At 45.1% G+C, this 12,444-nt stretch overlaps 1 protein-coding gene across 10 annotated transcripts in view; it reads right to left on the bottom strand.

The window, feature by feature from the left end:
• Positions 1-12,444, bottom strand: part of Runx2 (RUNX family transcription factor 2) — a 266,467-nt gene that overhangs the window by 184,380 nt on the left and 69,643 nt on the right. For 7 of the 10 annotated variants that reach the window (XM_087185361.1, XM_013072895.3, XM_087185357.1 and 4 more), the window contains one exon: positions 2,980-3,332. In XM_087185361.1, the coding sequence (XP_087041487.1) occupies positions 2,980-3,332 (353 nt within the window). Of the gene's footprint in view, positions 1-2,979; positions 3,349-12,444 lie in introns of those variants that run through there. The other 3 variants (XM_087185360.1, XM_021259728.2, XM_087185362.1) reach the window with 1 other exon arrangement.

The raw sequence follows: 12,444 nt of genomic DNA, 5'->3' as shown, positions 1-12,444 counted from the left end.
AAACATATGATACTGGTAAATATATATAGTCCAGTGTTCTCTAACTTAAAACAGTGCTATAGGCTTGCATTACTTTTAGTTTTAAAAATATACATCTGGACTTAAATTTTCTGCATAGTGTTTCAGCTTGAAGCTATTTACAGCAACTTAGTTAATAACTCTGAACACCAGACTTCACAGTGGAAATGCTAGCAGACGCCTGCTAGAGGATGCTACTGGATGCAGGGTTGACATGTTCTCGCCACTATTTCTATTTGACCATCAACTAATGAGCTGAAATTGCAAACTGCTTCTTTGTCACTAGCAGAAAGGGCCTAGGATCCCCTAATAGTATGCTTTAACTATTTTAAGCTCTCTGTGAGGTACACCTGAAAGAAATGTTAAAAATATTTATTTCCATTTCCTTGACACCTGGGGGGACTGAGCATTTCAAACCTGCAAAACTTTGTTAAAGATACAATGCTAATAAACAACTTTATATAAAGCGTATTAGCTGTCTTTGTATTTTTACATGTTGAGTATAAATTATTTTTATATAATCCCAAAACAAGGTCACATGAACAATACCAAGCGTTCCTTACTTCTTAATGGAATACACTGTCACTGTCATGTTGAAGTACTATTTTAAATTATTATATCAAAACAGTCTACTGAATTCAGTCCTGATTCTTTGCAGGCCCAAGCTCAGTGTCCCAGACGTAAAATATGAGCTCAATAAATATTGTACTGATTTGAATACCAGACTTCTCAACAATTAAGCTCGCTGTGTGTGTGTGTTTTAAACTGCAATACCTATCTGCTATCCACCTAACGACACTATAATTTATTCTGTACATAGTTCTGAATATGATAGCCAAATTGCTGTCACCACTTTTAAAACAGAGACTTCTTCATATTATTTCTCCCTTGCAGATGTATTTGATTATGTTGCAAGAGTGCAGAAAGTCTACTGCTCTCAGGCTTTTATTCCAAAAGGCTTTGTTTAAAAAAGTTGTTTTTACATCATTCAAGGGAAAGTGATAAAAATAGCCCTCAAAATCTGACGGTCCAAATATCTATACACTGTTTTAAGTAGACAAACAAAACCTCTATTTTGAGTGACTCTCCACCATTAACCTCCTTCATGAATTCTCGTTAAACATGGATATGAAGACGGTAAAACACTGAAAGTTGATTTTTAGGTAAACGCCATTGATTTTTCTATTAATATTAATTATTCAATTTACTATGTTTTGTGTTATCTATGGTCTGCCTACTGGTTGAAATAACAAAAACGTTCTCTGTGTAATGAGTATGTATGATTAATAGCAAAGAAAGAAGTTTATTTTCAAAACAGCTTCAAAAGGCTAGTAGTGAGAAAACCTAGATAACAACCAAACTAAACAGCACTCTGTGCCAACAACATCCTTTCTACTCAGAATACTCATGCTCAAAGTCAATTCAGCATCACTAATGTAAGAGAATTGTTCGAGACAGTTACACCTTAAACATGTCTAGCAGAACAGTACATAGACCATCAAACGAGTAACATTTTTTCAAAGGGTAAACACCTATCCTTATATGTCCATATATTCTCATGGGTGGCATCGTATAGACAAAATAGCTACTTATTCGTACTTTTTGCTGTTCTCATTAAGGGTTTGGGGTGTTGTTTGGTTTGGTTTGGGGGTATTTTGGGGGCGTTAACAAATTCCCACCATCCCATAAGGCTAATTAGAAAATCATGGGTCTTTTGGACAAAGAGCATCTTAAAAGATACTCTTCTATGGAGCTTTAATTTTCTGTGGAGCTTCCCTATTTCAAGGAAGAAAACATTAACCTGCAGAATGAGTGCTTTGGAGAAATGTGACGGTTAAAAAAAAAAAAAATCATTTCTGGAGCCAGCTGCAAAATGAAACTTGCCCGGAACGCAGCATCCCCTTCCATAACAATGCATTCTGATTGCTGCTTTGATACAGACCTAGCCAGCTAACTGGCTGTAATTGACCTAGACTCCTTTTTTTCCACTCACCCACACCCGGAACCCAAAGTGGTGCGTGGGGTGCGGGGCGATCCACCACTGGACACTGCCAGGGGCCCGAAGGAGAGCGGCCCTGGGGTCCCAGGGAGGCACTGGCACGTATTTTCTCTTGTTCTTTTTCCTCCCCCAGGCCGTTTACCCCGCTCTCCGCAGACCCCTGAGCCAGGGGACCGGCGCGCAAGCGCCCACCAGCCCAAGCTCTGGGGCGTCTTTTCCAGAGAGCATTCGCCGCCCAGCCTGGCTCACCGCCCCTGCATCCCCGGTGTCCAGTCGCAAGTGTGGACAGCCCGGGCTCTGAGTCTCCCCCTGGCGAATGCCGGCCTGGGGACCTGGCCGCCTCACGGACCGAAGGGACCCCACACCCTCACCCCGCCGCCACCGTGAGCTAACGGGTCCCACCCCCGGAGCCCTGGGGAGCCCCTAAGCATAACGACAGAACACTGCTGCGACTTTTCATCTCGGTGTTCAAGCCAGGCGAGCCGAAGCTGCTCCAGGCTCCCGCACCCCGGTACCCGGGTACCCTGGCACCCTGGCCAGCGCCAGGGTCCCGCGCCGCGACCTGGGCGCCCCGCCTTCCTCGGGCGACGGTGATCTCGTCCCGGCCCAGTGTGGCTCAGTCTGCCCGGGACCCTCCCGAGCACCCCGCGAACGCTGGCCGGAGCCCGGGAGGTCCCCAGCGGCTGGGCGCACGAGGGTAGGGAGGGGACCTGGGGGTGGCAGCGTGTGCACCGAGGTGCGGGATGGAGACCAGAATGTGTGGGACACTCGTTTGGAAGGAGCCGCCGGGGACCGTGGGCGCCTGCGGTTCCAGGACAGGGGACTGGAGTCGGGCACAGGTGACACCCACCCCTGGCCATCCGTCCGCCGGCGAAGCAAAGACCCGGAGGACGCAGGCCGGGAGCACACGCAGAGGCGGGCAGGGGACCCGGCCGGGGGCGGGGGCGGTCACAGCCTCTCACCTTGAAGGCCACCGGCAGGGTCTTGTTACAACGCCAGTGCGAGGGCAGCACCGAGCACAGGAAGTTGGGGCTGTCGGTGCGCACGAGTTCGGCCGGGTGGTCGGCGATGATCTCCACCATGGTGCGGTTGTCGTGTGGCGGCCGCAACCGGGGCACCGTGGCCACCGCCGCCTCCTGTTGCTGCTGTTGTTGCTGCTGCTGCTGCTGCTGCTGTTGCTGTTGCTGCTGTTGCTGCTGCTGCTGTTGCTGCTGCTGCTGCTGCTGCTGCGCGGCCACCGCGGGGCTCACGTCGCTCATCTTGCCCGGCTGCAGGCTGCTGGAGGGGGGGCTGAAGCGCCGGCTGGTGCTCGGATCTACGGGAACACGCATCACAGCCCGGAGTTAGCGCGGTGGCCGGGGGAGGGGCGGGAGGGTGGAAGCGGGGGGCGAGGAGAAGGAAATTGAGGGGGGAGGCAGGGAACGAGGTGATGGGGTGCAGAGGTGAGGAGTCAAGTCCGAAGAGTCGGCTGCGGGCGGAGTCAGCGGGCGGCGAGGGGCGAACGCCGAGCGGACTCGGAGCGCGCGGGAGGCGGCGCGGGGCGGGCAGGCCGGGTCCTCGGGCGCCGCATGCGGGGTGCCGGGCGCCCTTCTCGTGCAAGCGCGACGTGGAGCTAGTTCGGAGTCCACCCGCGGCCGGCGAGGCCCCGCGCGCCGTGTCCTGCTCCTCCTCCTCCTTCTCCTCCTCCTCCTCCTCCTCCTCCTCCGCCTCCTCCCGGCGCGGCTCCTTCCGCCCAACAGTGGCGGGCGGGCCCTCTGCGCGCTCCCTCCTGCTCTCCGCGGAACCCCCGCGTCCCTCCTGCGACTGGGGCCAGGAGGTGAGTCCCCGCAGGCGGGCGCCGGGGTCTCCGGGCGCCGCGTCCCTAGCCCGGGAGTCCCCCGCTGCCGCCGCCCGCCGGCCGCGAGGAGGAGCCGCGCGCTGCACTGCGCTCGGGGCACCGGGCCGCCCCACTCCCGGGAACGCGTCTCCGGCGCTCGGGACAGGAGTCCTGCGGGGCAGGCGAGGCGGCCCGCTGCCGGCTGATCCGCTGTCAGTGGCTTTCGCTGCAGCTACAGGAGAGGAGGAAGGAAAATTCTCGCGCGTCCCTGCTGACTTCTCGGCGCTTCGCCCTCCCCCACCCGCCCACCCAGCCCACCCTGCCCACCCTGCCCACCCTGCCCACCCTGCATAGTGGATCCGGGGAAAAGAGATTTTGCAGGATTCGGGGCTTTTTGCCTTAGGTGACACCAAAAGAAATGGGGAGGGGGATCCCGAGGTGTGCGTGAGGGGTGGGGAGAAGACTTGTCAAAATAGTTTTTAGAAACTCGAGGGGATGGCTGGACACTTTTTTCTTGTGTATTCATTCTTGTCATTCCTAGAGAACAAGGATGAGTTTTTTAAAGAACTGGAAAACTGTCAGCTCGGTCATTAAAATAAATTTCGAAGCCCTTGCTGGGGGGCGAGGGATAGCAGCTTTCTGAATTTCAATCTTTTATTAAGTCTAGCCTGCATCTCAGACTAAGTCTAGTGTCTTCACTTGCTTGCCAATCCCGGGGTGGGGTGGGATAAAAAATAAAATAAAATTTTAAAATTTCAAATGTTTCAATGGCTATTTATTTATGTATTTATTTCCCAATGTGGGTTTAAAAAGCGATTTTGGGATCCCCCAAAAGGTTGCGGTCGAGAGGATGAAGGGGCGGGGGGGAAGCGGCAGTTTTTTACCTAAAATGTGGTTTTTGGAGGCTGGAATTTCTAATGATTAGGTTTTTGCGGTTTATATAGACTCGACTCTGGCGAAGGCGATCATTACGCTGATGAGAATCAGCAGCACGTGGGTGTCTCCGACCAGCCCCAGACTCCGTGCCTCCAGGGCCCGCGGCCCTACAGGCCCGCGCAAAGCCGGGGGCCCCGCTGCACCCCGAGACAGGCACGGGCAGTGCGCCTTCTCTGGGCACCGCTATGACTCTAGCTTCTTATGAAACCCTTTAAACCTTCCAAAGCCTAACAAAATGCTCGCAGAAAAAGAGTCCCTTGCCACGAAGTCCCAAGGATTCCTAATAGGCTGGCTGACACCGCCATACGTGATTTTATGCAAGAAATTAAAAACTGGAGTTTCTGCCCCTGGGGAATTTGGGGAAGAAGGTGGCTGGGTTGTCGCTCACTTCCTGTAGTCCTATTTAAAACTCTTCACCTACCCTTTAATGGCGGGGGGGAGGGGGGTTATGGCTCAGAGCAGACAGCTCCCGCCCCCGGAAGGTGCTGGCAGGTCTGCACCCCCTTGGGGCCTGGACGCCGGGAGAGCGCGGGACCCGGGTCCCCGCGCAGAACTCTTTGGCCGCGGCTGCTGGACTTGAGGAACTGGGTCTCGCGACGAGAGATGCTCTGGGGACCCAGTGAGGGATAGATTGGGGTCCCTAGGCGTGCTCTCCAGTCTGTAGAGGAGGGGGGCTCACTACTTCCTTCTGCCTCTTTGAGTCTTTTTCTTCCACCTTTCTTTCCCCAGGCCCAACTCCACGCCTCCCCCGTGCGTCTTTCCCTCTCCTACTTTTCCCTCGAGTTCCGCCTCTCCCTCAAATCCCCCAAGCGCAGAAGCCGCCTCGCCGCGCCCGGGGCTCTCCTTCCCATCTGCCTGCCCTCGCCACTCGTCAAGGCGTACAGAAGACCCTGGGCACCGCCCGCTGCCAGGCGCCCTCCCTAACCTACTCCGCGCAACCCCAGGATGCGAGAACCCACGGCGGGATGCTGGGCTCTTCTGTTGCGCCTGCGACTTTTAATTATCTTTTCGGTCACAGGGGAGAGCTCTAACCTTGGGTACCGCCGAGCCTCGGACTTGCACAAGTTCCTAGGCGACAGGCGCCCCAGCCAGGAAGGGGAGTCAGGCTTCCCCCTCAAAAAGCGAAAGAACGACTGCACCACGACTCCCCTGCCTCACGCAGCCCCTGGGTGCTCGCTTTCACATTCGAACACCGACCTCCCAGTTCCACAACTCACATTCATGCCTGCCCCCCTTTAGTGGGGCAGTTTTATTTGGGGCGCGTTGTTCCACTGCCTAACAGAGCTGTCTGACTTGTTCGTTTAAATGTGTGAGGACTGCAAAGCAGGGCAGGGGTTAAAGGAAACGGCTTGTTATTTCTGTGGTCACAGGATGGTAGAGATTCCTTGGTAGGTGCTATTCCACCTTCTCTGGAGTTCGAGCTCCTCCCAAGAAGTTCATGGAACAGGGAACTCCCGGAAATGTGAAGGCCTTGACAGTTAATAATTTAAGTATGGGCTCGCAGAGGGGCTTTTTGTTGTTGTTTTTTTTTTTATCCTAGGGCCCTTTGAATCTAAAAAATCATTTGGGGGACTTTTTCTCTGTCCAGCACTGTTTCGTTTTTTCTGCTTCACTTAGTGTACAGTGAAATATGAAGGCCTCAATGGTTAGGGGTTTTAAGGGCAATTCCATCAATGGTGAGATTATTTATTTTAATTAATCATATCCGGTAATTCAGCTTTATTGCCTTCCTCGGCATCCTCCCTCCATTAAGCATTTCACTGGAACTAATATAAGCAGCTCTTGGAGGTTACTAGTCTTGGATCCCTTGAAATATCCTACAGTTATTTATAATGTGGAAATGAAATTTTCCACTGAATACCCTAGCAACATTTCAGGTATCTGGCACAGTGGATTTTCAGTCTTCTTTCAAAAATATCCTCTTGCTGAACATTCACACATTCAGCTGGAACGACTGGGCCTGGAATTGATGATGTCTTGGCTCTGCACATTATACTTAAAGACGAAAACATTTTTACAGACCCCTCAGTCCTCGCCTGGTAACTAACAGCAGGCACATAGGAAAATCATGAGGTTTTGCATGTGCATATTCTGCGCTATAAACTTATCCTTGAGTTTAGATTTTCTTCTACATCAAAATGTCTGGAACAAATCACCAGCTAAACTCCTCTTCAGAAATACTCATCTTTTCAGTTATACATTACAGCATAAAAAAGAACATACATCTTTTTCTTGGAAACATGGCTATCTAGGAAGATATAAACATAATTTTCCCCTCCATGTCCTTTAATATTCAATATAACTGTCCAGTAACAACACCTGGAAATTCAGACATTCCAGACAAAGAAAATGTGATGTAAAGCTATGACGCTATTTATCCCGTCAGAGAACCTGCACTCCCAAACTGAGAACAGAGCTCAGCCTTCTTTCACTGTGGTCTTCTGTTCTAACTTGCATATATGTTTATTATTTTCTTAAAATAATTTATTGCATAACTGCAAATTCCAGTACCTACAAATAAAGTTTTATTGGAACACTACTATGCTCATGTGTTTATAGCTGCCTAAAACAGCAGTATTTTGTAGCTGTGACAAAGATGTTATGCCCCACAAACCCTAAGATCTTTTCTATCTGGTTTTATTAAAAAAAGTTTGCTAGTCCCTGCCCTAAAGTGAAAGGCAACCGGGAATGTAGTGGGATGAGATTGTAGGAATAACAGAAGTTACAGAGGGTATTGGGATGGAGCACACACAAGGCTGATTCGATCTTTTAAAAATGATCACTTATTCTTTTCTGCATAGAATGTTAATTAAACTAATTTTCCAGTTAATGATTTTGGATGTGCCAAGAACGAGTGAAAAGAATGAGTACATATTATGTCAGCATCTTCTATGGTGGGATCATATTCACTCCACAAATGAGAAAAGAGTGTGAATCTCAAGTGGTCTGAACATGGAAACATAGGTGAGCCTTTAATAGATTTGTTCCATGTGTTTTATAGATTATTGTGCATGAAAAACGAATGAGCTTACCAAGAGTTTTCTGGTATATATGTTCAGGAGTCCTATATACATTTTTAAGACAGTTAGTTTAATAACTTAAGTGATTCCAAGGCTTGCTGACATATTTTTTTCCATTTTAATTTTTATATAGTTAAACAGTGTCTGATGTATTACAAGCGCTATAAATTTTTCCCATTGTCAATGGACTTATAATAATTTGCATGGCTGTAACAAGAGATGAAATGTTTGTAGTAGAGGACTTGACATCATAAATCTTTCCTTGTTGTTCTAGTTAACATTCCCATGGGCCATGTCCAGTAACTTGTAAGAGAGTACCATGGTGTCATAAAAACAGTGATGCTTGTCATATGATCTTTCAGAACCACATTTATAAAGTGCCTATGTGCCAACTCAAAGAAGCATGTTTTGTTGCAGCAAAGTACCAACTTACGAAATGACATCCTAGTTACCTGAAGAGACCAATATAATTTCTAGAAAAAGTCTACTTCATTGCCCAGGAGTCAGAGAAATAAAACTAATTTTCCCACATCAGCCCCTTGGTATTTTGGCGTTGGCAGTTGGCCTGTGGCAGTAGCAAGGATCTTTGAACAGCAGTAGAATGCTGTATAAAAAGTTTAGAGAGGTCTGTGATGAAACATGTAAGAACACCCTAAAATTAAAGATTTCCTGTAGTAATTCAATCATTCTTTATCAAATTGCTCTTCTGTTACCTTTAGCACATCAAAGAAAGTGCTATGCAATTCTAATCCCATTGCCAAAGGTTTCAAAGTTCATTAACTTTAGACTTTGGAGTGACAGCCTCAACCACTTGTCCTGTACCCCTACCATGATATCAGGGTTGAAGATGTAAATCATAATACTATTGATCCATCTAACGAAGTACAAAAATCACCATTTGTTCAGTGCAAGAAGTTTCAATTTCAGACTAGAGAGGTAGGAAAAATAAAACAGGAAAATAAGTGAATAGCAAGAGTCCAACTTGGTTGTATTAGTGAATCCTAGGGGACACCAGATGTAGTCACCATTCTGGGTGTTTTGTCCCTGGGTAAGGAGAGGGAAAGTCTCTCCCTTGACTGCTCCATGTCAGTCCTAAGGAGAGTGGATACTCTTGTTTTCTATACTCCTTAGTGCCCTTTTGCTTCTCTTTAGCCAGTTCCTTATTACTCCAATCCTCTGTTAGAGTCAATAACTCTATATTAAAATTACCCTTTTTCAAATTACTGTGTGATCTCTCTCCTCATTGTCCCAGACTCCTCAGCTGAGGTTCCATTTTCTGGCCCCTGGGATGTTCTTATTCACATTGGTTTCTACTTTGGATCACTCCATTTGAGACATTAGTAGATGATCATTCCCCCAAACAATAACAAAAGCTGGCAAAACTGCAGGGAAAAAGGAAGGCTTCGACATTGTTGGTGGGAATATAACTAGTACAACCAATTCGGAAATCAGAATGGAGATTTCTCAAAAACTAAAACTACAGATTCCATTTGACCGATGTTTTCTCCTTCTAGGTATCTTCCTGGAAGAGTTAAAGACATTCATATTACAGTGATACATGTATACCAATGTTTATAGCAGCGTAATTCATAATGGCTGTTCAATATTGGAAGCAGCTTATATATCCATCAACTGATGAATAGATAAAGAAAGTGTGGTATTTGTGCACAATGGAGTACTACTCTGCCATAAAGGAGGATAAATTTCAGACATTTGTAGGAAAATGGATACATCTTAAAACCATAATGTTCAGTGAAATAGATCAGACACACAAGCTTAAATATTGCATGGTTTCTCTTATATGAGAAACCCAAAGTATAAATAAATTAAAGACCAAAATAAAAGGTAATAAGAAACAGGGATATAGATCTGTAGGGGACCAAGAGATGAAGGAGGGTGGGAGGGAGGGGAAAAAGGGGACATAAAAAGAATTAAGATGTGTTATGTACATGTACCAACTTCCCACAATGCATGTAATTATTAGGTACTGCAAACATGTACTAATAAAAATTTAAAAGATGAACATGTCCAACTTCATATCTATGAAATGATTTCTCTCTACCTGATAGATATAAGTATATACTTAGAAGATATATATTCTGTGTGTGTGTGTGGTAGTAGGGATTAGAACCAAGGGCCTCTGCACTGAACTACATCTTGAGCCCTTTTTATTTTTGTATTTTGAGACAGGATTTCAAGTTGCCTAGCTTGGGCTTGAACTTGTGATCCTCCTGCCTCAGCTTCCCGGAATGCTGGGATTACGGGTGTGCACCCCACACCCAGCTTAGAAGAGATATATCAAGAAATGAAAATGTGGACAGAAAATAAGAGTTATTTTAAAGCACAGGATAAAAATGATCAGTATTTTTTTTCTAGAGTCCTCCTGATATCTTCCATGAAATGCCACAGTCCACACATCAATCAAAATATGCATAAAATTATGCACAAAACTTCCCAGAGCTGCTCTATGCCTAGACCTGATTAAAAGTCCTGTCCAGTAAAGGAGGATAAATACCTTGGAAGATCAGAAGAACAAAATGCTCCCACCAAGGAAAAAAGAATAGCAGGTGTAGATAATTTCTGCCTTATTTTACTTGAAATGAGAGACTAGGCAATGCTAGGGCTTATGATAAAATAAAACTGAGAAAACACTGGTTTAAATAAGATAAATAGATTCAGTATTGCCAACTTTTTCCCAGCTTTCAATATGCTACATGCATCTTGAATCACCAGTAGAAGAATTTAAAATACAGCATTTACAAACTTATTTAATTATTGCTTCTAAAGAAATATAAAGATCTTTAAAGTATCTTAAAAACTACTAAGTTAAAGTGAAAAAAATGTGTTGGAACATTAAACATACCATCTTGTCTAGAAGAAAATACAGTAATGTACTGGAGAAATATAATTGGCTAGGCTGCTTGTACCTAAGTCACAGAGGGCTTTGGTACCATGATTCCCACCTTTTGCACAATTACAAAAGGGAGAATATGCAGGCTGCTTCTTGAAGCCATGCTCCTAGTCCTTGGCCTTCTGGCCCAGCCCATCACTCTCCTTGGTCTGAACAGGAGAGTAGAATGGAAATTTCCCTGGGTATAGTCCATACTCAGATAAAGCAGAAGAGCCATGCAATTGCAGAGTCAGTTGCCCCTTTCATTTAAAATATGGATACTTTGATTTTTTGGAATATTACATTAAAGCTAACGCAGTAGCACACACTTATAATCCCAGCGACCTGGAAGGCTGAGGCATGAAATCACAAGTTTTAGGGAAGTCAGAGCTACTTAACAGGACCCTGTCTCAGAATAAAATTTTTCAAAAAGGGCTGGAATGTAGCTCAGAGGTCCCTGGATTTCAATCCTAGAACCACCAAAAGAAGAAAAGAAAAAAAAATTGCATTAAAATATTATCTTGAAAAGTAAGTTTTGGAACTCCCTTAAATTTTGCATCCAGGGGCAGAGATTTACCTCAGTGGCAGCACACCTGCCTCATAAGCGCAAGGTCCTGAGTTTGATTTCCGGTACCAAAAAAAAATTTTTTTGTACCCAGGACAAGTATCTCATTCATTTCATTTTAATCTTGGCCCACTCCTAGCTCTAGCACCTAAAACTAACAGAATGACTTCTGAACTTCCTGTTTCATCAACATCTTTTTTATGTATTACTAAATGTAAATACAATTGCATTTTTAAATGTTCAGTACCTAGCTGAGCTATTAATAGTAGATATAACAGAAGAGTTTGACCTTCACTGTATAAGAGTAATTTTGTACGTACCGCACACACATGATGTTTACCTGGTTATCACTCTTTGGCAACAAACACACAGATCACCTGTGCTTATTTTTAGGTAATTTTTTAAAAGGAGAAAATGTGTCTTCTTTATGGTTTTCACTCATTTTAAAGCTATTTTCAATTGTATTTAAATATGTTGCAAATGCAGTCCACTTAGGGCCTGTTATTTTTCATCTCTGTATTTCTTTGCTGTTAAATTAATTAGATTCTTCTTTTAATAAGTGAAATAAATTCCATTATCAAATCTTTCCAAGAATTTTTAAAAGGCAATACCTGCTGATCCTAGTATAAAATAAATTTTCACCAAAATAGAAAACAAATGGAAAAAAAAAGACATTAAAAAAAGAAAAAGTTCATCATTGGAAATTTGCATCTTTACATAGTCTCTCTTGGTTCTTATATTGTATACCTAAAATCTACCAATTATTAGAATGAATAATCGATAATGTAAAATAGGAAGAAAAGGTCCAAAGGGGTAGGGGTTGTGGGAGGGGCAGGGGAAAGGAAAGAAGGGAAAGGAAAAAAATGATGAGAAATGGAAAAAATGGAAATGAAGTCTTTGTAAATAGGGAAGGGTGGAGGGTGTGAAGGGAGGGCTAGGAATGGGGAAAAAAAATAAGAACCAAGATGCATTATATAAAGGTACAATTCCCAATGAGAAATGTAATTGTGTTATATACCTACAATGTACCAATAAAAGAATTTAATACAAAAAAAACAAGAAAAGAAAAAGTTTACTTGGCTAATAGTATTCTTTCCTTTGTCCATACAGTTCTTTTTCTGTCAATTCACATCTCTAACCAGAGAGTACATTTATTTCGGTCTCCTAACTTTCTATAGTTTTTGGTGACCAAGTTATCAT

The sequence above is a fragment of the Heterocephalus glaber genome, unplaced genomic scaffold (assembly GCF_053883595.1).
Source record: "Heterocephalus glaber isolate CG9 unplaced genomic scaffold, H.glaber_assembly_v1.0 deba00001497, whole genome shotgun sequence".
Classification (NCBI taxonomy): domain Eukaryota; kingdom Metazoa; phylum Chordata; class Mammalia; order Rodentia; family Bathyergidae; genus Heterocephalus; species Heterocephalus glaber.
This window is presented reverse-complemented; position numbering and strand designations above follow the sequence as displayed.